At 40.6% G+C, this 26,268-nt stretch overlaps 2 protein-coding genes and 1 long non-coding RNA gene across 3 annotated transcripts; 2 read left to right on the forward strand and 1 right to left on the reverse strand.

Moving 5' to 3' along the window:
* The first annotated feature begins 1,858 nt into the window (after positions 1-1,858).
* Positions 1,859-3,038, forward strand: LOC308076680. The gene is made up of 3 exons (XR_013932319.1): positions 1,859-1,958; positions 2,642-2,749; positions 2,969-3,038. It is a non-coding gene; the product is annotated as an uncharacterized lncRNA (long non-coding RNA).
* Positions 3,039-3,291: 253 nt separating this feature from the next.
* Positions 3,292-9,909, forward strand: LOC308076653 (uncharacterized protein; the record flags this gene model as incomplete). The annotated part of the gene is made up of 11 exons (XM_080457364.1): positions 3,292-3,361; positions 3,500-3,524; positions 4,942-5,035; positions 5,561-5,905; positions 5,986-6,039; positions 6,221-6,284; positions 6,488-6,579; positions 6,686-6,800; positions 7,010-7,279; positions 7,454-7,627; positions 8,411-9,909. The coding sequence occupies 11 exons, from the start codon at positions 3,292-3,294 to the stop codon at positions 8,620-8,622; spliced, it is 1,515 nt and encodes a 504-aa protein (XP_080313490.1). The 3' UTR covers positions 8,623-9,909.
* Positions 9,910-18,114: 8,205 nt separating this feature from the next.
* On the reverse strand, positions 18,115-23,107 carry LOC308076654 (uncharacterized protein; the record flags this gene model as incomplete). Its single annotated transcript, XM_080457365.1, has 6 exons — positions 23,083-23,107; positions 21,823-22,034; positions 20,488-20,656; positions 20,185-20,314; positions 19,375-19,533; positions 18,115-18,118 (listed from the first exon to the last, which is right to left on the reverse strand). Exons 2-6 carry the CDS (start codon positions 22,024-22,026, stop codon positions 18,115-18,117), a joined length of 666 nt encoding a protein of 221 aa, XP_080313491.1. The 5' UTR covers positions 22,027-22,034; positions 23,083-23,107.
* Between the last annotated feature and the right edge of the window lie 3,161 nt (positions 23,108-26,268).

Below are 26,268 nucleotides of genomic sequence, written 5' to 3' on the forward strand. Positions count from 1 at the left end.
AAGCCCAAAAGAAGCAACTATGGGCCACATGACTCATGAGCACTTCAAACATATACGTCAGCTGCTTGAAAATAGCAGATCTACAAGCTCGCGACGCGTTGTGAGCTTGTAGATCTGCTATTTTCAAATTAAATGTTTGGGGAAATTATAATAAGCAGACCTGGCAACACTGGTCACAACGTCTAAAGAGTGAACGTCTGGCATTCCCATGATGCATTGCATTGTTTTTCAACTACACCGCGGTAAGTCAGCTATTGTTACTTTTGCATTTATTTAATAGAAATGCATGTTAAATCTGCACCCCCACCACCACTAAATCATAGAACCACAACACGGAGTTGTTGTTAACATGTTAGGGTGTGTACAGCAGCAAGTTGGTCGGTCTGTATAAGTTTAAAACTGTTTTACTGTGGACATATCCCAAAAGCTAAGCCAAGCTAAACACAACAACATGAGCTCGGCTATTTATTTGTGTGTGTCCCTCTTCATTTGTGTGTAGTTATGTATGCTATGTGCCATGTTTGTTTGCACAACACTAAAGGCAAAACGAAATGTAATCATTGTTTGTGTTTCCCATTCTGAGTGTACAAATGGAATCAAATTGATGTTTTATTATGAATAGGGTACAAAAGGATCTCAATGAGCCATAGTGCTTTCTTGTGGTTTAAATCCTGTAGAACTTTACTGTCCTGTACTGCTAATAAAGTATTCAATCAATCAATTAATCAATCAATCAATCAGTACTAGTAGTACAGTCAAATGTTATGCTAAAATATGAACACAATAAGCCCCAGGGGCTTGTTTAAATGTTGGTCCATTGTACTCAATTGAACAGTCATATATACCATACAGAGGTGCAATCCAAAACATGTTGGGATAAAGGTCAGTTGAATAAGAGAAGATGGGTGGGGGCGGGGGGCAGAGGATTCAACTATAAAGCTGGTACCAGGAGTTAAATAAATATGTTTTTTAAACTGGAACTATTTAATCACTTAATTTAAATGTATTATGATGTTAATGTTGTTGTTGGGATATTCGAAAGTAGCTGATCAAAAAGCTCACAACGCATTGCGATGTGACGTGTTGTGAGCTTATGGATCTATTTCTTAAAACTGAGATGTTATATATTAATTTGGGGCGCTTCACATGAAAAACTTGTAGAACCGCTGCCATAATCCATATTCACACGGCGGCTATTTTGGAATTTAACATTGCGTTGCTGTGGCAACTGGGGTGGCATTTCATTGACTTAATGGCAATATGGCCGCCGTGTGAATATGGTCTATAAGGGTCTATTCGGTTCTGTACACTCTCAGAGTTTATCTCAGGATTTCAGTGTATGCAGCTATTAAAGGTATCGTGATGTGTTTTGGGGCTTAAGTATAAGATTCTGTATATCTGGTTTAGGGCTGTTTTTCCTTTTGTTCATTGTAATTCTGAATATGTTGCTTTCTCTTACAGATCCTTCCAACCAAACTCTCCTAAACAAACAAACAAACAACCCAAAAGGCACTTTTAAGAGCCACTCTCTCTCTCTCTCTCTCTCTCTCTCTCTCTCTCTCTCTCTCTCTCTCCCCCTCTCTCCCCCACCCCACAACTTTCTCTTAGTGTGTGTGTGTGTGTGTGTGTGTGTGTGTGTGTGTGTGTGTGTGTGTGTGTGTGTGTGTGTGTTTACACCCTTGTTTGTCTTATCATTGTCTTTGTCTGTAATTTGTTGTTACCCGTCACCATGAGTGACTCAAAAGCCGTGGTTACGGAACTTGAAAGGAGTTTAAGTCGCGCAAAAGCGGCAGCTGTGGCCAGAAGTCTAAATGACTTGATTCCTCCAGAGTCACAATGGAGAGCACCACCGACTCCAGCGAAGAAGGCAAAGGCACCTGGACCGACCGTAAGGTGGAAAAAGAGAGACAGCGATAGAAATGTCATCCCTGCAAGGCCAGGATCAACCAGAAATCAGGGTCAGTATTGTTATACCATTAACTCATTTAGACCTGAGGCCGATTCTAAAATCCACTTGAAAATTTCAAAAGCTTTTGCGATCCACCCATCTGACCACTAAACCGGCAGCCTATCTCAGCTGCCATGTGGTCATATGGGTGGATCGCATACATTTTCAGAGCATGTGAAGTGTCCACTTGACTTTGGGCACTGAACCCCTAACTGAACCCCTAACTGCTCCTGATGAGCAGATTGGGGCCTTGCTTTGCCGTCTGTCGTGATGTGTGTGCATGTAATAAACATTGAAAATCACTGTGGATATAACAACATTTACCTTGATAAGGCTTCCTTTAAAAAAGATGTCCTGAGTGCCTTGCCAATGGACAGCTAGACATTTTTTTAAATCAACCTACAGCAATCATTCCTATTTGATTGCATATTCATAGGCGACTGAACTGTCCACGTTATGGTTTGTGAAAAGTCTAATAGTCCTCAGGATAATAACCAGACACTAGTGTTACAGCAAATAGGATAGTATAGTTATATAGTTAGTTATAGTTTTTACAATTCATGCATTTAGCAGATGCTCTTAATCCAGAGCGACGTGACATTTTTGGCTGGTTGAAGACCAATCATGCTGCGGCATTCGAGACAATTTTGAAAGTAAATGTTGATGACAGTGTTTTTTTTTTTCCTGTTATAGCTGGTCCAAGTCGGAAGGCTCATCCAGGTGGTTGCGGTCAGAAACCTGTTCCTCCCAACGATTTTCCTGACACTAATGCTGAGGTCTCCTTTGCTCCAGATGCCGTTGGTGTGTATTTCATTAGTGCAAAGCAATATGTTCATAATATATTCTAATAATCTGTCAATGAGTTTGAATGTTAATTATATGTTTGTATAACACATTTACCAGAATAAATGTGCAATAAATGTGCAACTAACCTTTTCACAGCCATTATTATACTTTTTATATTGTAAATGTAAAACATAACATAATGTTGTTTTTCAATATCCCATACTATCTTAACAGAGCGTTTCATACAAGAGCTCCAGCACTCCCTGAGCGTTGCATCGGCTGACATCGAGGAAGCACCAACCCCTGTTCCTCTCCAGGCTTCCTCCGACTGGAGTACGCGGAACCGCTCTCTTTTAGAGAGATGGCGGGCAGAGAGACCCCGGCTGATTAACCGCGTTGCAGCGAGGGCAGATGTAGGCACACACATGTGCCAACAGTGTGCCATCAGTCCAGCTGCTGTCTGCTGTCATGGCTGTGAACCACGGCCATTCCTGTGTGCCGAATGTGACATCAAAACGCACACAGACACTAGAAATGTTATGCACAACAGGGATGCCATGACTGCCGGGTTCTTCCAGCCTTTGCCTCCAACCACCTGCATTGTAGATGAGGCTCATTGCCGTTGTGGTAAGTTCTTGTTTGTGAGTACACCATAACGTATCCTCTCTGACTCATTAATCTCATACTTTTACTACTAAACAATGCATTTTTTGGTCCTGTCTTACGGCCATGGAATCTTTTTAACCTTTCTCACTCTTCATTCAGTCTCTTCCAAGTGGTTCCAGCAATCGTAATGTTCTATTTACCATTGGACACAAATGATCTAAATTCAAATCTATGATCTTTTTCAGAGCGCTTTGTACCTGTGCGGATACCTGAAAATATCTGTGGTTGTGCATCGGAGGCATTGAGGGTAAACCCAGGAAAGGCTGTTGCTGTGATCACAATGGATGGTAAGGATTTTTCTTTTCTTTTTTTAAAGCATCTTAAAAATATATTTTTACTTGGTAATTCCCACAAGGTTTGTCATACAGTAGGTGTATTTATGAAATCAAACGTATGCCTATTGACTAATTTATGCCACGCTAGGTTTTACATTACAGTGTGCGTGTCTTTGATTTTTCTAGGGCGATATGATCTCCGCATGCCTGACCTGAGTTGCGAGTCATGCCAAGCCACTTGGACTGCTGGAGTGGACGATCTCATTTGCAGTAACTACTGGCCTGCTACACTTCATTTCGCAACAGTTTATGCCACAGATATATTTTTCTCATTTGAGAAAATGAAGATGGCTGCACCAGGACTGTCCTGCCAGGCATTTTTAACCCATTAAGACCTAGAACTGTGTCATTTTTAGATTTGAGCTAAAAAGCATTATTTTACACTTTGGGCTATTCAAAAATAGCAGATCTACAAGCTTGTAGCGCGGCACCGAGTGCCGCGCTACGAGCTTGTAGATCTGCTATTTTTGAAAAAATATGAAAATGTGTGCAAATCTTTGAATATATATATATTTTTAAGCGAACATTTTTAACTAAAATCTTTGCTTCTGGGGAGTCCCTGTAACAAAATATTTTGATGGGGGTCCGCGGCCAAATACATATAATTTTGGGGGTCCTTGACATGAAATAGATTGAGCACCACTGATATAGAAACATATGTTTTTCAGAATACTGTTGAGATTTAGGAGACATGTAGAATCGGCTTCAGGTCTCAATGGGTTAAGAATGCTTGATCAGCGAACTGTTCACTTTGGCCGTGTGAGTATTTAATTTATTTAGCCTACAGTATATATTTTTTCTATTTGTCATGTGCATTGAATTTGTTGCTTATTTATTGCCTGCCCATTATAAACTGTTGATATACTTATTTTGAAATAGACAGGGAAGATCTCAACAGATGCCTTCCAGAAGAGCTACTTTCAGTGGGAAGTTGTACAGTATGAGGTCGAAAAACTCTGCAAGGAGGAGCCCTTCGTGTGCCCTGCTTGCACACCAGAAATGGTTGCGATTTCAGTCGATGGAAATCGCAAACATTATCGTTTTAAGAGTGCATCCAGGTACTTCAAAATTAGTATAATGTAACAGCATTTATATTACCAAGAAACCTTAGGCTGAAATCTATTGTAAAATGTTGTTGAGTAGGTTTTCTTTCTTTCTTTCTTTCTTTCTTGCTTCCTTTTTTTTTTTCTTTTTTTTCCCTTTTAGATCTGAGGAACAGGCCATCTTTGATGGAATCTTCATTGCCAGGGATGAAGATGTGACCAGATTTGTGAACTACATACACAAGTCCACCAATCATGTAAGATTGCATACTATAATTATATTTCAAAATGCGCTGTCCTCTCACCTTGAGCTTACTTGTTCATGCTATCGTTGGTCTGATTGAGGATGATGAGATAAGATATTGAGGAAGAGTGGATGAGTTTGCTGGTTGGTGTAAGAGTGACTTACTTCAGTTGAATATTAAGAACACTAAGGAGGTTGCTTTTGGGACTAGTGCTCGTGCACACCAGAAAATAGTCATTGATGGGGATGAGGTAGAAACTGGAAGAATACAAGTACTTGGGTACAACGATTGATTCCAAGATGACATGGAATTCCAACACTGATGCCGTCTATAAGAAAGGTCAGCAGAGGCTGCATTTTATGCGCAGACTGAGAAAGTATAACTGGATAAAAGTCAAATGGTAATTTTCCATCGATCCTTTGTGGAAAGTAGTATTTTGTTCTGTTTTCTACAGATATGTATTTTTATATATTCGGTACATACAACTACAATAAGCTCATACGAAAAGGTTTTAATCATCCATTTTCCATATTTTAGGTCCCTGGGAGAGCCGTTTGTGGTGGTCAGTGGTCAGCAGCCAGAGAGACCTCCAAACGTTCTGCAAGCAATCTTGATGAAGAGGGACTGGAGATTGCAGTGTGCCGCCATGGAGTGCTACTTGGCGCTCTCAATATGTTCAGGGGGGAAATATATGCCTACCCATTGTACCTGCAGAACCAGCTGGCCAGCAGGCAAATCACGTTCTTCTGCATGGATGTTACGTGCAAATATTGGCCATACCTTCAGAAAGTTGCAGATAAATGTCCAGAATTAAACCATCTGCTTCACATGAAACCTTTCCTCTCAGTGTTTCATGCTAAGGCCCATGACTTCAAATGTGAGGTAAGGAAACATTATCATGTGATAGTATTACTCAGAACACCAGCACATGGATGTCAACCTAATCTGTGCATTTTTCCCAGGTGAAATGGAGTGGAAATCATCAAGATGGAGCTGGATTAACTTTGGGAGAGGAGGTAAGTGATATAATTATGTAGCATTGACTGTTATGGACACGTTTTTGGTACTTAACAGTACTTTTTCCTTTTCATACATCTCTGTAACTTGTAACCTTAACTGCTGTGCTGCCTCTGGGCAACTGATTTCCCCCCTTGGGATAATAAAGGTATCTGTCTGTCTGTCTGTCTGTCTGTCTAGGTTGAGCAATGCAATGCCTTCCTCTCTAGAATTGCAGTGACCACCAAGCACATGTCAAAAGCAGGTGAGATGACCACTTCAAAAACGTATACAAGTATAATAATACTTACTTAGGCCTATGTGTTAACATATATTATGATAATGTTAACATCAATTTCAATTTGCAGCACTCACAGACATGTTCACTAGCATGACCATGTGCTGTAATCGGCTAAATATTGGCGTTTTCTATCATTTTTGAAACTTTGCATCAATTTATATTTGCAGGACGCACAGACATGTTGAGTCTCATGGCCATGCGCTGGAATAAACAAAAGATTGACAATTTAGCCACATCACTGTCTCGCAGATATCAGAAGGTAATGATCAGTGATGTTCTTTAAGATTTTTAATATTCCATGTATTGGTATTTTACGTGTTTGAGACAACATTTGTTTTCTTGTCTCTGATTCTTTGTCATTGTAGGCCGTTAAAGGTCTTCTAAGCCAACAGCAGAACCTGGAATCACTAAAGGTTGAATTAGCAGTTTCAGAGAGCCAGTTCGAGGATTGGGTGAAGGATGTGAAGGAGTGGGCAGAAGGTGAGGAATTGATTATTGTTAATGCACATATTATTTGCTCACAACTTTAAAAGTAATAAGTCAAATCTTAAAATCAATTCTGACACTAACTGGTGAAGACAGCTAAGATGCGGGTGATATGGTCACGTTACCTGGAGTTCACTGACATTGGGTTCTTAATCCTTGTGTCTTATACTGTGGTTTTGTACCCAACTATTTCCTCTCTGCAGCACCAACAACTACTGCTGATGAGCCTGATGCCTTGGCCAATAGGATAGAGATGCTGGTGCTTGGGCTCAAAAGGAGGTCTCAGCGTCTGCATAAAGACACTGACGGAACAAAAGCTCGTGCCAGGATCCTTCGAAAGATGAGGAAGGAGAAGGAGATCCTAGCTTCTGTTGTGGAACAGTACAACAGGTTGGTTCCTAGCGCAGAACACCTGAGCATGGATACCATCCTATCTCTTGATACAGCATGGCCATGGCAGCTACAACACAGTGGTATGTACACTAGTCTGTTGACTGCTTCCAACAAATCTGACCCATAATTACACATAATATACACACTTGCTCGTTGAGTTTGGGAGAGGCAACTTTGAGTGGTGTGTTTACAAGTGTCTAAGTGGCTAACACTGCTCATTTTCCCTGTGAATCTTTGTCATAAATGCATTCCAGATTCTGTCGATCTCAGAACAAAGAGACGGGCGTTTGACGTCATCATGGCAGGAAGGCGACTCACAGAGGAGAAGAAAATCCTGGTGACTGAGATGGAACATCACTGGAAAAGTCTTTCAGCTTATGACCATGACCTGAAGGAGCTGTCCTGCAGTGTTTCTTCTGGGCCAATGAGTATGTATTTGCAATAAATTATTTTTGTAACAACTGCTATGCATTCCATGTCTATAATTCATTATAAACATACTTCTAATACATTCTAATCTGCGTATAACACTGTATAATTATAATAATAAACACCCACAAAAGGATCTTAATGCATTTTAACAGTTATCATAACACAAATAGCATTTCATGATGACTTGGGGCCGATGCATACTCCACTGTTAGAGCCGAGTTTAAATCGGTTCGGCAGCACCCTCCGAACCTCTGAATGACGTTGTTTGGACAGAGCCAAACCGATTTTAACTCTGCTCTAAAAGTGGAGTACGCATCGGCCCTTATAAGGTGACTTAAGGTCAATTATTATAGGTCTCTATGATCTTGCATAGACAGTTATGACAGTATAATGGATTTTAACAAATATTATAATGCATTATAAGCGTGATTATAAAGCATTACTACTATGAGAATTAAGATGGGATTCTTAGGAAGTGTCATTATACAATGGTTTATGATTGCAGTTATGATTGCTTATAACTGTAACTATAGTTTTATAAGCTTACTCCAATTCATTTTACATGGCCTTTATAAGTCATTATACAAATCTCTATAATGTGTTTTGGACCGGTTATTGTTATAAGGCATTATTCATGAGTGCTATACTTACTGTATAAGTATGTTTATAACACATTATAGGCATGGGATGCATAGCAAGTGTTACAATATTTCATGAATATAATACATACCACTGATGACTGTTACTAACACAGGTTTTGTCTTGTGTTCTACCCCAAGGCTCACCGTGGAACCTAAGTTTCGAGGGTGTGAAAGGACTCCAGTGCATAATCCTCCGTAAGCAGTGGGAAAACCAAAAAGTGCTGAAGCTGTCACGGGAACGTTACATGCAAGTTCTAACTGATGCAGAGAACGTCACCTTTTTGGACAACACAGATGATGCTGATGATGATGACAGTGACTCAGACATGTCTGAGGACGAATTGGAATAGGCAACCATTGCAGACCATTTCATTTGGCTCTCCTCTGGTCATGTCTATCTCGCTCTCTCTCAACCACTCCTACCTACAGGCCTTTTTTTACAGCCACACTGGACCACTTTTCTTTGATGGACTACTATTCCAATGTTGGATTACCACGATTTGTGTGGATTGTTCCCCTTTGCGGACTACTAAACTGCCCCTGGCAGGTAAATAAAACTTTCTGTCAGGTGGAGTTTGCTTCCAGGTTGCCTGACTGGGGACAGCAGGGCTGTGTTGTGTCAGATGGAGCATGGGGTAGGAGAAGGAGAGAGGAGGTCATTGACTCTGGCCCTCAGCAAGGAACACAATCCAACCATTTATGAAGAACGCATGAGGATGCAGAGAGCACATCCCCTCTCTGCTGTTTGAGAGCAGACGCCAACGGAATCATCTTTAAAAATAAACACAAGAAGAGCACTCTTTCTGCTGGTCTGTGGAATGTAAAATAAGAGCACTGTTTGCCTATAATGTGCTGTTCTCACTGTTGCTACACTTAAAAATATAAAATGGCAAGTGTGAACCCATAGTCATATTCATAGCTATGTATGTATTTTGCTTAAACATTGAGGTATGACATTTGTTATCGCACAGCCCCAGAAAGTAAAAAAATAAATAAATTGAATTGAACGGTAATCAAAATTTTACATATCATTTCATAATGGATGACCTTTGGGAAAGTAGAACATGACCTGTCCTTGCCCAACAGGCAAGTGCCTCTGAGACCTTAGTGTCAACCCCTGAAATAAGATGTATATTTCAAGAGCATGATATCACAGTAAACATCCATCTAAACCAGTGATATTCAACTGGAGGCCCGTGGCCAAATGTGTAGTTTTCTTGTGGCCCTGTAACACATTCCATATACCCAAAATATATTTTGGATGGTTGGTTGTACAGGATGACAACATTTTTTGCTTTCCCTAACCGTTAACCAAAACTTGTTACATCAGCTTGTTGCATGCTGACCACTGACCAGTGTTTTGTGCTATAGTACAATTGCACAGTATGTGCTGCAGGTAGGCTACTATATGACCATAATGGACATGGTTACTTACTGACTGCTTCATACATTTACGCATTTGATGTTTGAGAGGATAATGTCTGTGCCAGACCTTTTTAGTGCACATGCTTAGAATTTGAGAAAATGGGAAGTATGCATTTCAATGTGTTCTGTGTGCGGGTCCCTTTTGTGTCTTTGTGAGAACAGTAGGCAGGTGAAATGGTTCTGAAGTGTTTGTTTGTATGTTTGTATGAATGGGTGAAGTGGTCCCTTTTCCTGTTAAGACTTTTAACAGTACAGGCAGTACAGTAAGTTTACGCTAATGCAATGACACAAATCAAATAAGGCCCAGGGCTTCTTTTCCATTGTGCGACTGTGATCTGTGTTTTGCAGGGTACATATTTGTATATATTGTATACTGTTTAGTATTGATGGTACTTCTGGACCATATGAAGGTGTGATTTACATGGAAATGCTGTCTGATTTATACAGTTATCTGCACCTTAATAAAAGACAGTTAAACCTTCCTTGTTGTTCCATTGCCTCCTCCTTATATTGGTGCTTCTGGAATGTATTCATCTCTATTGCTGTATCTGACAGTCCTTGTTGTGTATCTGTCATCTTGTAACTGCTGGCTGACTGTGCTGCCTCTGGGCAACTGACGTTTCCTCTTAGGATTAATACAGGCATCTATATAACCTGTAATGTGCCAATAACACTGATTCTGATTAAAAATTAGTTAAAGCTACTTGTAGAACACCAGGAAATGCCTACGTGTATTGTTCGTATTCTATGCAAGTAATACATTTTTCAGTAAATGTCTGTTGAATGTTCTTATGAAGCATTTTGTTCACAGAACATTTTTGTTCATACAAAACCGCAAATCATGCTTTCATTCCCACTAGCTGGAGGACAAATGTGTGGACATTCAAGGTGGAGACTTGGGACATTTCTGGAGCACAATACACATATTTTATGTTAATCATTGTAGACCAGCCTATTACCACATGATGCCAAAATATTACATTAAAAGGTGATTACTGGCTTTAGCTGGCAGTGGGAATATACTACAACAATACATTCCAGGAATCTGTAATAGTACAGTGTAATAGTATAGTAGCACTCATAAGCAGATTATAATGCATTATAACTATGCTTATAAGACAGGGGTCTTCAACAGGGGGTACGGGACCCCTAGGGTGTCCTCAGAGTTACTCCAGGGGGTCCGCCAAATCTTTGTGATGGGATCTTTTTTTTTTACATTAATAACATATCTATATCTTTTGAACATTAGCTGAAAATAGCAGATCTACAAGCTCACAACGCCTCACGCTGCAAGGCGTTGTGAGCTTGTAGATCTGCTATTTTCGGCAAAGAGGTTTGGTGTCAAGGGCAAAAGAAGCAAATCAAGTACCAAGTTTTCAATGTTTAAGTGGTTAAATGTCTGAAATTAACCAAAAATATTAATTTACACAGCACTGATGATAGTCAATGAAGCTATCTATGAAATCTATGAAAACGTTTAATCTGCAACACAATTGTATGCAATGTATGGGGGTCCCTGCTTCATCTCTCTCTCAGCTAGGGGGTCCTTGGGCTGAAAACGTTGAAGACCCCTGTTATAAGACATTATGCATAGCAAGTGTTACCAAGGTGGGTGTATATGAAAGTAATGAGTATCAGAAAGCTGGCCACATGGGGCCTGGGAATGTCCAAATACAGCTCTGCGTCAAACATGACACCAAGGTTAGTGTAATAGACTAATAAAGTAATAGAGGGTATGGGGCGCGGTCCAGGCGCATACCACATAGGCTCTGATGCCTGGCAGCGTGTCGCGGGTTCGAGTCCCGATCCTGGCGGCCTTTGCTGCGTGTCGCCCCCCATCTCTCTCCCCATCCCCATCATGTCAGCCTATACTGTCCTATCAATAAAGGCATAAAAGCCCAAAAACTAATATTAAAAAAAAAAAAAGTAATAAAGGGTAGGCAACATATGCCACTCATCTACACTGAGTGGCAAAACATAAAGCATCATGAAGCATTGGAGTTTGGAAGCGCTCATTTGGAAACTCCTACTGACGCTGTATTTTGCCACTCAATAGACGTTCATGCATAACTTCCAGGTACAATGATGTCACACGCATACCCTTGACCTGCACCCTAACCCTTAACCTCAGTAAGACTATGCCTAAACCTTACCATAACCCTAACCTCAGTAAAACTAGGCCTGCCAAGGACCCAATCAAGACACAGGTGAGGCGGGTCTATCCTATAACGTTGTTGGGATCCATAATAACACATAGGACTGTGCCTAAAAGAACCGATTCACACAAGCTCAAATGAGTCGCATCGGCAACCCGATCTTGTAGACCGTCTATTTTAGGCCCACCTTAGCTTCTAAGGTGGGTCAGTGTCAATGTTCAAAGGGCACCTGTGATGAGCAGGAACAACCCATAATATTTACAATGAAATATGTTTCTATGTAGGGCAAGGCCTTTCAAATGATGGCTTTGCTGTTGACCTATGACAAAGTTTAATGTCCATCTCCTTCCAAGCTATGAGTCTAACAGTCATACATTCTCAGACCATTTCAGAGCCATCCTAGATAAAATCAGTCAAACAGATGTTTCAGGAATTATTTAGTAACCAAATGTGTTTGAGATATTGATGTGTGCCTTACTTACATAGTCATCCATTACAATTAGGAAAACTACATAATGGACCTGATACGTAGTTTAGGGTTGCATAAGGGTTACCTAACCCTAACCCTTCCCTTTACTTAATATGGCCATTAGAGCCTCATTCCCCAGGCTAGCAGGATGCAACTCCTTGCAACCAAACGATTGCATGCAACTACTTGCAACTACTCGCAACCATTATCCCCAATGGCAGTTGCAAGGAGTTGCAATGGTGTGACATGTCCATAAAACTGTTTGGTTGCAAGGAGTTGCATCGCAAATCATTGGTGTGGTTTGGGCTTTAAAATGACAATCATTTTACCTTTTATCAAAAAGGTCTGAACACCTCTTAGTCTGTTCTTTGTTTGTTTGTGGGCTATGATGCAAAACAAATCTGTCAAACAGGTCATTCTCTGCAACACTTGTTGAGGCATCTTCCTCTTCTCAGGCTTCACATCCTGGATCCCATTCTGTTTATTGTCTACACGTAACCCCTCAGGAATATAGAAATAACATTGATGTTCATGCATGGCTAGCAGTCTACACACAATAGAGGGTATGACGAGTCAGGAGGAGTTTCCAAACAAGCGCTTCCAAACTCCAGCTTCATGATGCTTGGTTTTGCCACAGTCTAGATGAGTGGCATATGATGCATACCCTCTAATAGATAACTATCATCATTGTCTGAATCATTAAGTTATTGGGTGTATGGCTTTAAATTATCATTGTTTCCATGGTTGGCAAATGATGTATAAAAGTGTGTATTTACTTGCATCACCTTCTTTTCATTTTATAAAACATATGTTGTTCTCTTGGATAATGAGCCTGAATAATGACTGGCATTTACACGTGCTAACAGGTGGTACACTACAGCACCAGGATAGTCACCTGTCAACTATTTCACTGCAGACAGATGGTAGCCTATATATTGCTCATAGTTGCTATTTACCGTACCTTACATAATTATTCATTTAACTGTCCATACAGTTGTATAGTCTATCTGCAGCTGACACTGTATTGGCTACATACAGTATCTGGCTCATATCATATCCAGTATATCTAGGATACATTCATTCATTGACAAAAGACAGTTAATATCACTGTTGATCGGTATAGATTGACATCTTGGAAGAAACACAACATTCAAAGTGCAAATGGCTTTTAATGACACCAAAGAAAGAAACAAATAAAAAATATTGCACAGAACAAAATATAGCCCTTCCTTCTTAGTCCACTTCCTCCCGGGCAGTGGAAGAACTCACATGTTTCACTTAAAGGGTAAGACCACTTTGGTAGAGGTTTGGGTTGTGTAGTTACCTTGCCATGATGTAACGCCAAAGGTGGGCAAGAAATCAAAAATAATTGCTCCATTGATTAGAAATTGATAATTCAAAAATATGCTCCTCATTCACTTACATTGTATGGTAAAACAGCTCTCAAAGTCACTCTTTTAGCACATAAATGAACACAAACATTCAGCTGATTCAGACAATATAGAGCATCACCAAACCCTGTACCGTTTGTTTTTTTAATAAAAATGTCAACTTCCTGTTGATTTTACTATTTGAAGATATGGATCCGCGGATCCAGTCCAGGTTTTCTACTTATTAAAAATGGCAAAATCAACAGGAAGTTGACATTTTTATTTAAAAAAAAAACAGTACTGGGTTTGGTGATGTTCTATATTGTCTGAATCAACTTTGTTTGCGTTCGTTTACGTGCTAAAATAGTGACTTTGAGAGCTGTTTTACCATACAATGTAAGTCAATGGGGAGCATATTTAGAATTATCAATTTCTAATCAATAGAGCAATTATTTTTTATTTCTTGCCCACCTTTGGAGTTACATCATGGCAAGGTAACTACACAACCCAAACCTCTACCAAAGTGGTCTTGCCCTTTAAGTAAAAGTGTCAATACAGCAATGTAGAAATATACTCGGTTACATGTGAAAGTGACTTGAGTAACAGTGCAAAAGCATTGGCATGTATTCCAAAACTAAAGTGCTCATCTTGCAGAATGTCCCATTTCAAGTTTCCAAATGTAATTTGAAAATAGCAGATCTACAAGCTCACAATGCGTCGCATCGCAACCCATTGTGAGCTTGTAGATCGACTATTTTCAAATGGCCGAAATAAGGCTGAAGTGGTTAATGTATGTTTTCTAATAAACAAAATCTCCAAAATAACTTAACACAAAGTAAAAGTACAATATTGGCCTCTGAGATGAGATGTAGTGGATTCAAAGTAGATGCTGGTTTTCCAACTCTGTCCAATCAGGTGAGACGAAGGCGGATACGGGGAGGGTTATCAGCTGGCAGCCATACTTTAATCTGACCGTACCCTTTAGGCGTGAGTTTACTGGATGTCCTCTGGAAATTTGTTGGCTGGTTCCCATGTGTCGTCCCAGATTCTGTCACTGTAAAGTATAAATACATTATTTAGAGGAATTCATTTAGCGCATGGGTCTTCAAAAGGGGCACCGGGACACCTTTTATATTAACCACCTGAAACAGAAAAGAGAAGATCTACAACCTCACAATGCCTCGCACTGATACGTGACGTGAGTTTGTAGATCATCAATTTTTGGTGAAGAGATTTGGTGTCATGGGGGAAAAGTGTTTGCATCAGTATCATGCAGCCCTAATGCACATGCATGTCGATTTCCTAATGCCTACATGTAAAAAAGATAAGACAAGCAGCATAGCGGCTAAAATTCCACTTTGACAAATCCAGCATAAATTTCTGGTAATGTCATTATTTTGACTGATGTGAATTTAGATCAGTTCCTCATAAAACAATTTACTCTTGTACTGGTGACAAACAGTCCATATCTGAAGTCTGAAAGAGAAGTCATTAACAACATTAGTCAACTAACAGTCATTAATTACTAGAATCCAACAATCTGAAGTTTGTAACCTTCCTGTACATTCAGGCTGTACAAGCAAGTTACACAGAAGCTTCCAATCAAACTGCTGAGGCCGGTGGACTGCAGCTGCCAATCAAACCCATACGCTGAGCTAGAGCTTTAATCGGGCCTAAAGACATTCTAAAGAAGTATAATTGTTGCATGCAGCCTTTTATTTTTATAATTACATATTGGTGATTCGAAGAACAGAGTCATTCTACCCTTTTCCAACTGTATTTATATATATATAAAAAAACAGCTTGTAGCAAGCACCGTCCTAATTAAGGAACAAATAAACATCGGAGCCTCGCTGGAGAACACGGCTGACGGCTGCCGCTAAATCAGGAAACAGGCGTACAGGCTATTATAGCTACTAAGTTCACACGTCTATAATATTATTAGGATATACAAAAGTGACCGTGGACGGTTTCAACAATGTCCTCCGCTCCGCTTGGGCACTGCATGCATGCACGCACGCACGCACATGCCACAGCGGCCACCACACACACGCTCAACTGTGTCAAGTTGCGCCACAGCGCACACAGTCACACATGCTCAACTGTGTCAAGTAGCTCATAACTCACAGCCATAAAGTTATGAGCGCAGCTTACACAGTCACAGAGACATCATGATGCCGCGCTGCGTTTGCCTGCCTGATAAAAAAAACGACCCAACCCAATGCCCGACAAATAAGTGACCAATTGGGCCCGGCCCAGCCCTTGCCGCGCAGACCTGTGGGGTCACATTGGCCTCGGGCTGAAATCTTAAGCTCTACGCTGAACAGCACACAGCTGCACACAGCAGAGAGTGAGGGAGAGAGATAAAAGCACCTGGAAGTTAGGTCGTCAGCTTTCGTCAGCTTTTTATTTTGCCTACTTTAACTGGACACGTTGTACCAGCGTACTTTGATGTGAAAATGTGGGCCATCGGCAGGTCTGCAACACCACAAAGATGAGGTGAAACCTTCCTAAATAGTAAGGCAAATTTCAGAGGGAAGAAAGAATTGTGGGATCAACCAGAAACTACTGCCTCTGGTAGGGCAAATAGTGTAAATTGAATAATATCAAAAATGTCTTACCATGCAGGGCAAGGCGCCCAACGCACCAACACTTCTTTTTGGCCCTAAAAAAAACACACACACACACACACAGTATAAGAAATCACTGGGTAAGGTATACCATTATTTTTAGTACCTTTGCTTGTCTCAGCCATGATCAGCCTTAAGCCAAATATACAAATTAACATGGTTCTGTGGGGCCGATGGCCAAGTGGTTATGGGAAATACTACCGCCTGACACTGAGTCCCCAGGTTGATTCCTGGGCAGGTCAGACCTTTGCTCCCATACTCTCCCTGCTTCCTGTATCTATACACTGTGAGGCTATTAGGCTTGGACGATGTCTATTAAATCGCCATCTGCACATCAAACCATTGTGATGTGCCATGGAATCAGGACTTTTTGGAGTCTAGAGCGGATACGGAAACGGCCTCTCTTTGTGTAGAACTGGTTTGTGCAAATTACTGGTTAACACATTTACCGCCGGGCCCGTAGTTCTACGGGCCGTTAAATCCAACGGTTAAGCGCCAATCCCGTAGCCTACGGGCTGTGGTGCTTTTTCCTTTTTTTCGAATTTTTTTTTTTTTTTAATTTTCTAGGGGGACCATTTTCAGTGTAACACCACCCGATCGGACCGGAAGTGCGATCACGTTTTTTGTTTCCCGTCTGTCTCCATTCTAAGTCGTACACATAAACCCCTGTAAAAGCTGTACAGGACATGTAGTTTTTCATCCTCGCATTTCCCATGTTAACTTAAACGATCAGAACTCAAACATGGCGGCTCCGTTTGACACGCGGTCTCGACGAGTAGACACCAGGACATGTGCCCGTTGTTTACAAACATTGGATCGGGCAATCTAAAGGATTTTAACGGGGCCTATGGCGACCTGAAAAAAACAAAAAACAACAATAAAACCTTGGCACTGGTGAGTACATTATGAGATTAGCCCTTGGCGGTGGATGTGTTAAAGTAGTCTGAACAGGATCTGAGCGCTGAGCAGTAAAATGACCTCACAGTTCCTCACACTATTGAAAAGCAGAAAGTGGTGACGCGATGTTAACTTACTGTAACAGTGGGTTGTTTTAATAAACCCTTGTAGGAACCCTGACCCCCTGACTGATTTTGTCACATTTTAGTGGCCACAACCCATATATGCTCATCCCATAATTGCATCTTCACTACAAATGGGGAACCATTTAAATGGTAAATAAACATGCGTCCCAACGGTATAACAGTTATTGCCGAGAACCTTTGTTACAATAGAGCACTAATCGACCAAACAGAAATGTCCCCTATGTGTGTGTGTATGTAGCCTATATGTATGTATGTATGTATGTATGTATGTATGTATGTATGTATGTGTGTGTGTGTGTGTGTGTACAGAGAGAGAGCGACACACAGACAGAGAGGGTTCTATATATATATATATATATATATTTTATTTTTTTTACCTCATTTGTCCTTCTCCCTGTTATCTCCTTATATGGGAAGACCTGGGACCTTTTTATCTGGGAACATTTCTTGCAACCTTAAAGGATGAAAAGACAAGTTCATTAAGCCATGATGCTTTGTAAATATCTGCAGTATTTTACATCCATCTATAAATTAGCCAAATCTCCATGTATCCGTGTTTATGCCCGTAGCCAATCAAAGAGGGGCCGTTTATGCCCATAGCCCATCAGAGAGGGGAAAAGGGTGGTGTCTCCATGATTGGTCAAGCTTCACGTGAAATCATAATGTCTTACTATAAAACAATGACAATGTGGGGTAATGCTGTAAGTTGTAGAACTATGCCTGAGTCACAACAAGCACAAGATAAGCGCCTAGCTGTGGACAAAAATTGGGCAAATTAGCCAAATCTCTGTGTGTCTGTAGTGATGCTGTAGTGATTGGGTGTAGAGGGAACAAGTACAAATCCCTGTGGGACTCCAGTCAACAATGCATATAGGGTTTAAGTGGCTAACCACTTTAACCCTATACTTATAGTTGATTCCAAAGTGCTCTATACTAAGCCCCCTCCTGTTGCCACTCTACACTACAAATCTTCGCTGACAATAAGCTTGTAGTTCGGCTAACTTCACTGAATGTACACCACCCATTCAGACCGGGATAACCTATATGTTGTTATCTGTGAACAAGTCTAAGTCATTCATTTCTGAAACTCTTAAAGCCTCATTTATACTTCAACATATGACAGACTTGGATGCAGAAAATACCAGATCTGCAAGCTCACAGTGTGTCTTATCTGTCATTTCCCCCACATAGGACATGTTGCACGGTTAAGTATAAACATTAAACAAGGCTTTAGAAGGCATTTTTTGAATCACCCTTTGATCTAAATGGGTTAAGACATGCACAGAAATGAGAGCTTGTAGATCTGCTATTTTTTCCTCAATATTAGTCCCAGAATGCTAGGGTTACAATAACCATCTTTCTTCTTCTCCTCTTTCTTCTTCCTTTTCCCATCCTCTGGCTTTTTCCCATTCCCATCCTCTGGCATCTTCCCTCTCCCTCTCTTCCGGAGGGACCAGGTGGGAGGACAGACAGAGGGGGTAGATGGATGAGGAGAAGGGTCAGTGGTAGATGGATGAGGAGAAGGATCAGTGGTACAGGGTGTAGAGAGAGGAGGAGACGGGTCAGTCATAGAGGGAGTAGGAGACGGGTCAGTCATAGAGGGAGTAGAGAGAGGAGGAGACGGGTCAGTCATAGAGGGAGTAGAGAGAGGAGGAGACGGGTCAGTCATAGAGGGAGTAGGAGACGGGTCAGTCATAGAGGGAGTAGAGAGAGGAGGAGACGGGTCAGTCGTAGAGAGAGGAGGAGACGGGTCAGTCGTAGAGAGAGGAGGAGACGGGTCAGTCGTAGAGAGAGGAGGAGACGGGTCAGTCGTAGAGGGAGTAGAGAGAGGAGGAGACGGGTCAGTCGTAGAGAGAGGAGGAGACGGGTCAGTCGTAGAGAGAGGAGGAGACGGGTCAGTCGTAGAGAGAGGAGGAGACGGGTCAGTCGTAGAGGGAGTAGAGAGAGGAGGAGACGGGTCAGTCGTAGAGAGAGGAGGAGACGGGTCAGTCGTAGAGAGAGGAGGAGACGGGTCAGTCGTAGAGAGAGGAGGAGACGGGTCAGTCGTAGAGGGAGTAGAGAGAGGAGGAGACGGGTCAGTCGTAGAGGGAGTACAGAGAGGAGACGGGTCACTTGTAGAGGGGAATACTTCAACAAGTTGAAGTATGATGATCGGTTCATTGGTGGGACTGGAATAGAACACAAAACATGTATGAGCAATTAAAAACAAATAAAATAAAAACATTTAAAAGCCCATGTGGATTACACTAACACATTCATTTATATTCACATAAAAACAAACATTTAACACAGAATAGCAATATACAGGACAGCCAAGTATATAGGTCCAGCAACTTGTCCTTTGCAGAAATATGCAGAATATGATTCAGCTATTGTGGCATGTGTCAGTGGAGGTTAAGAGATGGAGTACAGAGGAACAGAACCACCTGTTGTTGGCTTGATCAGGCTGATTAGGATGGGGGATGTGGGATGCAAGCCATCGGACTCTTGAGTAGTGTTTGGTCTGTCTTCTTAATATTGTAGGTTAACGATGCTTAGATGCCTATTTATTTATTCTTCATTTTTTTCCATCAAATGTGTTTTTATTGATGTCTCTATGAGAGCTGCCTTTCCCCTCGGGGAAGAATAAAGTACCTACCTACCTAGCTAAGACCATGTAATAAGCAGACAGCTGGGGGGGGGGGGGACACTATGAAGGCCATTGCACACAGGATGCGATTATTCGCACGGAAAAACGCACCCTGTCTGAGCCAACCTAAAATAAATGCATGCGTCCGCATGCATCCTGTGTGCTATGTCCTTAAGACTGATGGAGTTACCTCTCATTTGTATCCTGATCCTCCTCATCAGCACCAGCAACCACTTCCTCCTCAGCAACCACTTCCTCAGCAACCACTTCCTCCTCAGCCGCCTCATCCTCAACCAGTGAGGACTGGTCTGGTGTGGTTGCTGTGATTAGTCAATTAACACGATTATATTAATTTTATTAAAAGTAATCTTTTATTTATTATTAACAAACATACGAAAATTGTAATTAAAAATTCTGAAGAAAATAAATAATTTTAAAAGTGTGTGTGTTCTTACACTTACAAAAAAATAAGGAAAAATTAACGTATTCTTACACTTAGTCAGGAGATACTCGTATGCAGTTTTCATTGTCTGAAGCACGACATTGTACTCCTCACCAAAAGGAAAGTGTTGAATGAGGTCGGCCACCAACTTCTGTCCTCGACGGGTTGGGTAGGCAAAAAATAGGATGGGCTTTAAGCCCAAAGCCCCAAGTTTCGCCATCTGAAATTAAGAAAAGCATTTGGCACACATAAGTTAAAACCACTGGATTATTGAAAATGCAACCTGTCAAATTTAGATGATTATCTTAGAAGCAACATGGCTGTACCTCAATGCTTATTCCCATGTAAGGCCATATGTCAATTATGTATTATCTGACAGACAACACAACTTCGCTCTTTATCAAAGTTTATAGACAGAAATGGCTTCCACATATGATCAATTCAAAACATTGAAAATAAGAAAATGTATACGTTATGGAGAACATGTTTACACCAGTGGTAGATTAACCTCCTGCAACCCTTACCCTTTTTGACCTGATTGTCAGATTATGATAGTCATATAATCATATAATTATGTTAACCCATTTAGACCTTAGGCTGATTCTAAAAACAAAGCCATGTTTATACTTCACTGTGTGACACGTCCTATGCTGGAAAATAGCAGATGTGCTATTTTTGGCATCCAACTCCGTCATATGGCGAAGTATAAATGGAGCTCAAGAATTTGATATGATGTAGACTCAGATTGAAACGTATAACATAGGTTATCCCAGTCTGAATGGGTTAAAACAGCCACATCAGACAGATGGGTCCAAGATGGATAACAGATCACTAAGAAAGAAACTGTATATAATAAAACTATATTTATACTTTGACGATGCACAAAGGTCACAATGCGTCACAATACAACACTGAGTTTGTAGATCAGCTATTTTTTAATAGCTAAAGTATAATAGGAAACTAACCATGGTTTTACTGTGCTTGACTGACCAGCCAACTGGCCTGACCTCCAGTCCATAGTGAATCTATGTTGTATTGTCAACAGGAAGATGAGACACCAGACAAGCTAAAGACTGCTATCAAAGAAAACCTGGGCTCCCATAACACTCAGCAGTACCACAGGCTGATCACCTCCATGCCATAAAACATTGATAGAAATGTGTTCAAAAGTAACCAAGATCAAGTATTGAGTCCATAAATTAACATACCTTGAAGATGGTTGACATTTCTATATTATAAATTCTTTATATGATTGGTCTTATGTAATATTATAATAGTTTGAGATTTATTCATGAGCTGTATTGATATAATAATCAAGATAAAAATATATATTTTCTTTCAACTTTTACATGATTTTTAGAAGGATCTACATATAGTTTTACTTACTGCACATATTGCATTGTCCACTTGGCGACAGAGATTGTTGCCTTTAAATTGTTTCTTGGCCCACTCTGGGCCATACTTCAGTACTTTTGCAGCCACTGCTTTTTTTTGTTTTGGTTGTAGTGAAAAACATGTCCCACAGGACATCCTCCTGGCCTCCATCTCGGCTTGGCATTTGGGACACGTCTTTGTCTTTGGTAGTGTCATTTTTGGAACTGTTGAGACAAAGAAAATAACCAGAATTTTACACAATGTGTTTATTCATAATAATTTTAAGAATGTACAGAAGGAACCAAATACACTCTTATGGCTGTGGCACTGTAAATGTTTAATGTCAAGGACCCCAAATTATATTCATTTGCTATTCAGAAATAGCAGACCTTCAAGCTCACAACATGTTACATAGCAATGTGTTGTGAGCTTTTAGATCAGCTATTAAAATAAAACCCTACAATAAAATTGGGTAAAGTGTTAATTCTCATTAAGTTCAAAACTTTTAATCCCCATCTAGATTGGATTTTGGGTAGTTCAAAACCAAAAAACAGGATTGGGAGCACTCTGATATCTGATCAGATCAGGAAAACCTACTCAAATTGTAATCTGGATCAAAACAAAAAACATAGGATTGGGATCAGTTTGATTAGAAAATAATAATAAATAAAATAAATTATGTTATTTGATTTTGCTCGTATAGCGTGCAACACCTACAGTACCATCAGCTCCCAGTACTTAACAGGTTGCAGAACTATGGCTGCACAAAACAAAACACTTTGTATGACAATGGGACTAAACTTGAAAGCAGGGTGTGTAGAACCAGTGGTGGAAAAAAGTACTCAAATGTTTTAATTAAACATATATGTAAGTGAAAGTCTGGCATTCAAAAGCTTTACAACTTTTTTCAGAATGATGTAGCTTTCAAGTTTCTATCTATTTTCTTCACCAGCTTGACAAAAGCTACATCAATACATCTTCAACAGCACACCAAATGAGTTGAGTACAGTTGGTATTCATAGAGAATTATCCACGTGCATCCAGTTGTAGCATTTACAGTTCTGTGTTTAATTCAATCACTCAGAGTCAAATAGAAGTGTAGCTACTTATTTTGTAAGAGAGCTTTAATAAAGAATAACTTAGTAGAATAGAGTGCTACATTTGTTTAGTTTGTCCAACACTGAACACACATTATTCCAATTTCTGTCATGTATTAGTTGGGAGTTAAAAATGTGTGCTTGTGTTATTGTGTTTTAAGTTGTTGGTACTCACTGGAAGGAAGGTAATGAATGACAAAGAAACCTGTAAAGGGGGGGAGATGAAGATATAAATGCAAAATACTTAAGATAAAATATTCCAGTGGCCACCAAATGGACCCTTACAGTTCTGTAACTAAACAATATAAGCACTGATATTCAGGATCTCTTTGCCTTTATAAACAAACTTAGCACAGGGTATATGAAAAATGGCCAAACCCTTAAACCACAAGAAAGCACTATGGCTCATTGAGATCCTTTTGTACCCTATTCATAATAAAACATCAATTTGATTCCATTTGTACACTCAGAATGGGAAACACAAACAATGATTACATTTCGTTTTGCCTTTAGTGTTGTGCAAACAAACATGGCACATAGCATACATAACTACACACAAATGAAGAGGGACACACACAAATAAATAGCCGAGCTCATGTTGTTGTGTTTAGCTTGGCTTAGCTTTTGGGATATGTCCACAGTAAAACAGTTTTAAACTTATACAGACCGACCAACTTGCTGCTGTACACACCCTAACATGTTAACACATTGAATGCCAAAAACGGTCCGGACCGTTTTTGAGGGTCCAAACGAGAAGTGCCGAAAACGGTCCGGACCGTTTTTGACCCAATTCTATTTTTATACATGTGGGCCACGTGGGGCGCTAAAACGAAACTTTGACATCACCCAATGAGTTTCTGAGAAGAAGAGGCTGGATCTGGCTCCATGTCAAAAATCCTTCCGGTCGGCGTTTTCAATGTTATCTCCTTGATTAAAAGCTTAATATCTCCATTTCTTTTTAATGTGGTGGAAACGAGCCGTTTCCGATCGGCGATCACGCTGCAATGGAGGGTCGCGTTAGAAATATTATTGTTCCAGGCGTTAGTCGGGACCCTCCGCCGTCTCGCACGCACGCTTTGTTTACATGCATTTCCGCGTCGGGGCTTCTCACAGCACTCAACGTATAACGCAAGTGGATGGAAGAAATGCTGGCACTCAACGTATAATATTTTAATAAACCTCTGGCACCCAATGTGTTAACAACAACTCCGTGTTGTGGTTCTATGATTTAGTGGTGGTGGGGGTGCAGATTTAACATGCATTTCTATTAAATAAATGCAAAAGTAACAATAGCTGACTTACCGCGGTGTAGTTGAAAAACAATGCAATGCATCATGGGAATGCCAGACGTTCACTCTTTAGACGTTGTGACCAGTGTTGCCAGATCTGCTTATTATAATTTCCCCAAAAATTTAATTTGAAAATAGCAGATCTACAAGCTCACAACGCGTCGCATCGCGACGCGTTGTGAGCTTGTAGATCTGCTATTTTCAAGCAGCTGACGTATATGTTTGAAGTGCTCATGAGTCATGTGGCCCATAGTTGCTTCTTTTGGGCTTGTTTTCCTAGACCTGGTTGCTTGTTTCTCTCACAGAATCTGGCAACACTGGTTAGCAACATAACTGCCCCCAGAATCAACATGATTGTTTACGTCCTAAATGTAACAAAAAACATGAAATCGTTTTGAGAAAAAAATTAATGCTGCTATTTGTTCCTAAGCGACTGCAAAAGACTGCTGCTATTTGTTTCAAAAAGCTTTAAAAGCAAGCCAGAACATTTAAAGAATGTGAAATGTGCCTATAACCACATTTCCGGTCTAGAACGGATACGGAAACGCTACGTTTGTTTTCATGTATGTGGACGTGATGAAAATCCGGATGCAGTAGGCGGGATTTAATGAGTGCCAGGAATCTAGAAATTACAAATAATTATTTATTGCTAGAATTGTTCATACATTAGGCATTTAAGTGCCAGAATAATTGATTTATGGACAAGCACATCTATTATATAGATCTATTAGATTAAACGAAATAGTTTTGATCGGATCTTTACTACTGTCAATCAAGTCATACGGAAGTAATGTGACGTGACGTCATGGGTTTAGAAAAGTTAAATAAAAGTGTCGTTCTCAACAAATACTCATCGAAAAATTACCAAACTAGTATGAAAATGCTCAGAATATTTACAGGTTTTTGTGGGTGGTGGCGTGTGGTCTGGTGCATTTGAATCAAGCTTCTTAACGCACGTTTTGGAATGCCAATGCATTATCAATGCATTGGCAGGGTCAGGTAACAGGTCAGGTAACAAGGAAGAACTGAAGCAAGTGCAGAAGGAGCTCAAAAAGAGGCTGAAGGAGGGCAGGGACTCCTACCGACAGAAGTTGGAGAATAGCCTGCAGGACAACAACACAAGAGAGGTATGGAGCAGCGTGAGGAAGATCGTCGGCCTAAAGCAGGCAAAAAATCAGCAGGCGGCTGGAGACCTGGATAGGGCTAATGAGTTAAACCAGTTTTTCAACAGATTTGACCCAGGGGCTCATCCTCCTAGTTCCACCATCAGCTCTCCATCATGCTCTCCTCCTCCTTCCACTCCTCCCCCTAGCTCCTCCTCCTCTTGCTCTTTTCAGCTGCCAGATCACCCCCCCTCCCCCACTGTTAACACCACTGATACACACAATGGCCCCCCGTCCACCCCCATCTTCATCACTACTGCTCAGATGAAGAGACAGCTGGGGAAACTCCAAACCAGGAAAGCAGCAGGCCCTGATGGTGTGAGCCCGAGGGTCCTTAAAGTCTGTGCAGACTTTCTTTCTTTCTTTCCTTTATTTATTCAGGGGAGCCCACTGAGAGCAAGCTCTCTTTTTCAGGGACGCCCTGATAACAGCATATAACACATATACATAATGAAAAACAATAACAAACATTTGAATCATATTACAATCGGCACAGAAGCAAATAAACAGTGTTACATGAAACAGGTGCAGTTACTATGAAATTTGTCCTCGAGAAGTACCCTAAATGTCTCTATTGAGACCAATCGCTCCAGTTTCAGAGAGTCCTGAAGTTTGTTCCATTTGTGTGGAGCATAATACATGAAGGCAGTCTTTCCTTGTTCACTTTTCTTACGTGGACTGGTATATCTAATGTGTCTTTGTGAACGTGTTGAGTGTCCAGAAACCTTTGGTTCTAAGAGCGAAGAAAGGTATAGAGGAAGCTTGCCACACAAGGCCTTATAAATAAAAAGAATACAATGTTGCTCTCTGCGTACTGCGAGAGATGACCAACCCACTTTATATATATAAAATACAGTGATGGGTGTGATAGTCATCACCAGTGATAAAACGTAGGGCACTGTGGTAGAC

The sequence above is a fragment of the Gymnoscopelus braueri genome, assembly GCF_963280865.1.
Source record: "Gymnoscopelus braueri genome assembly, contig: SUPER_20_unloc_1, whole genome shotgun sequence".
NCBI classification, from domain to species: domain Eukaryota; kingdom Metazoa; phylum Chordata; class Actinopteri; order Myctophiformes; family Myctophidae; genus Gymnoscopelus; species Gymnoscopelus braueri.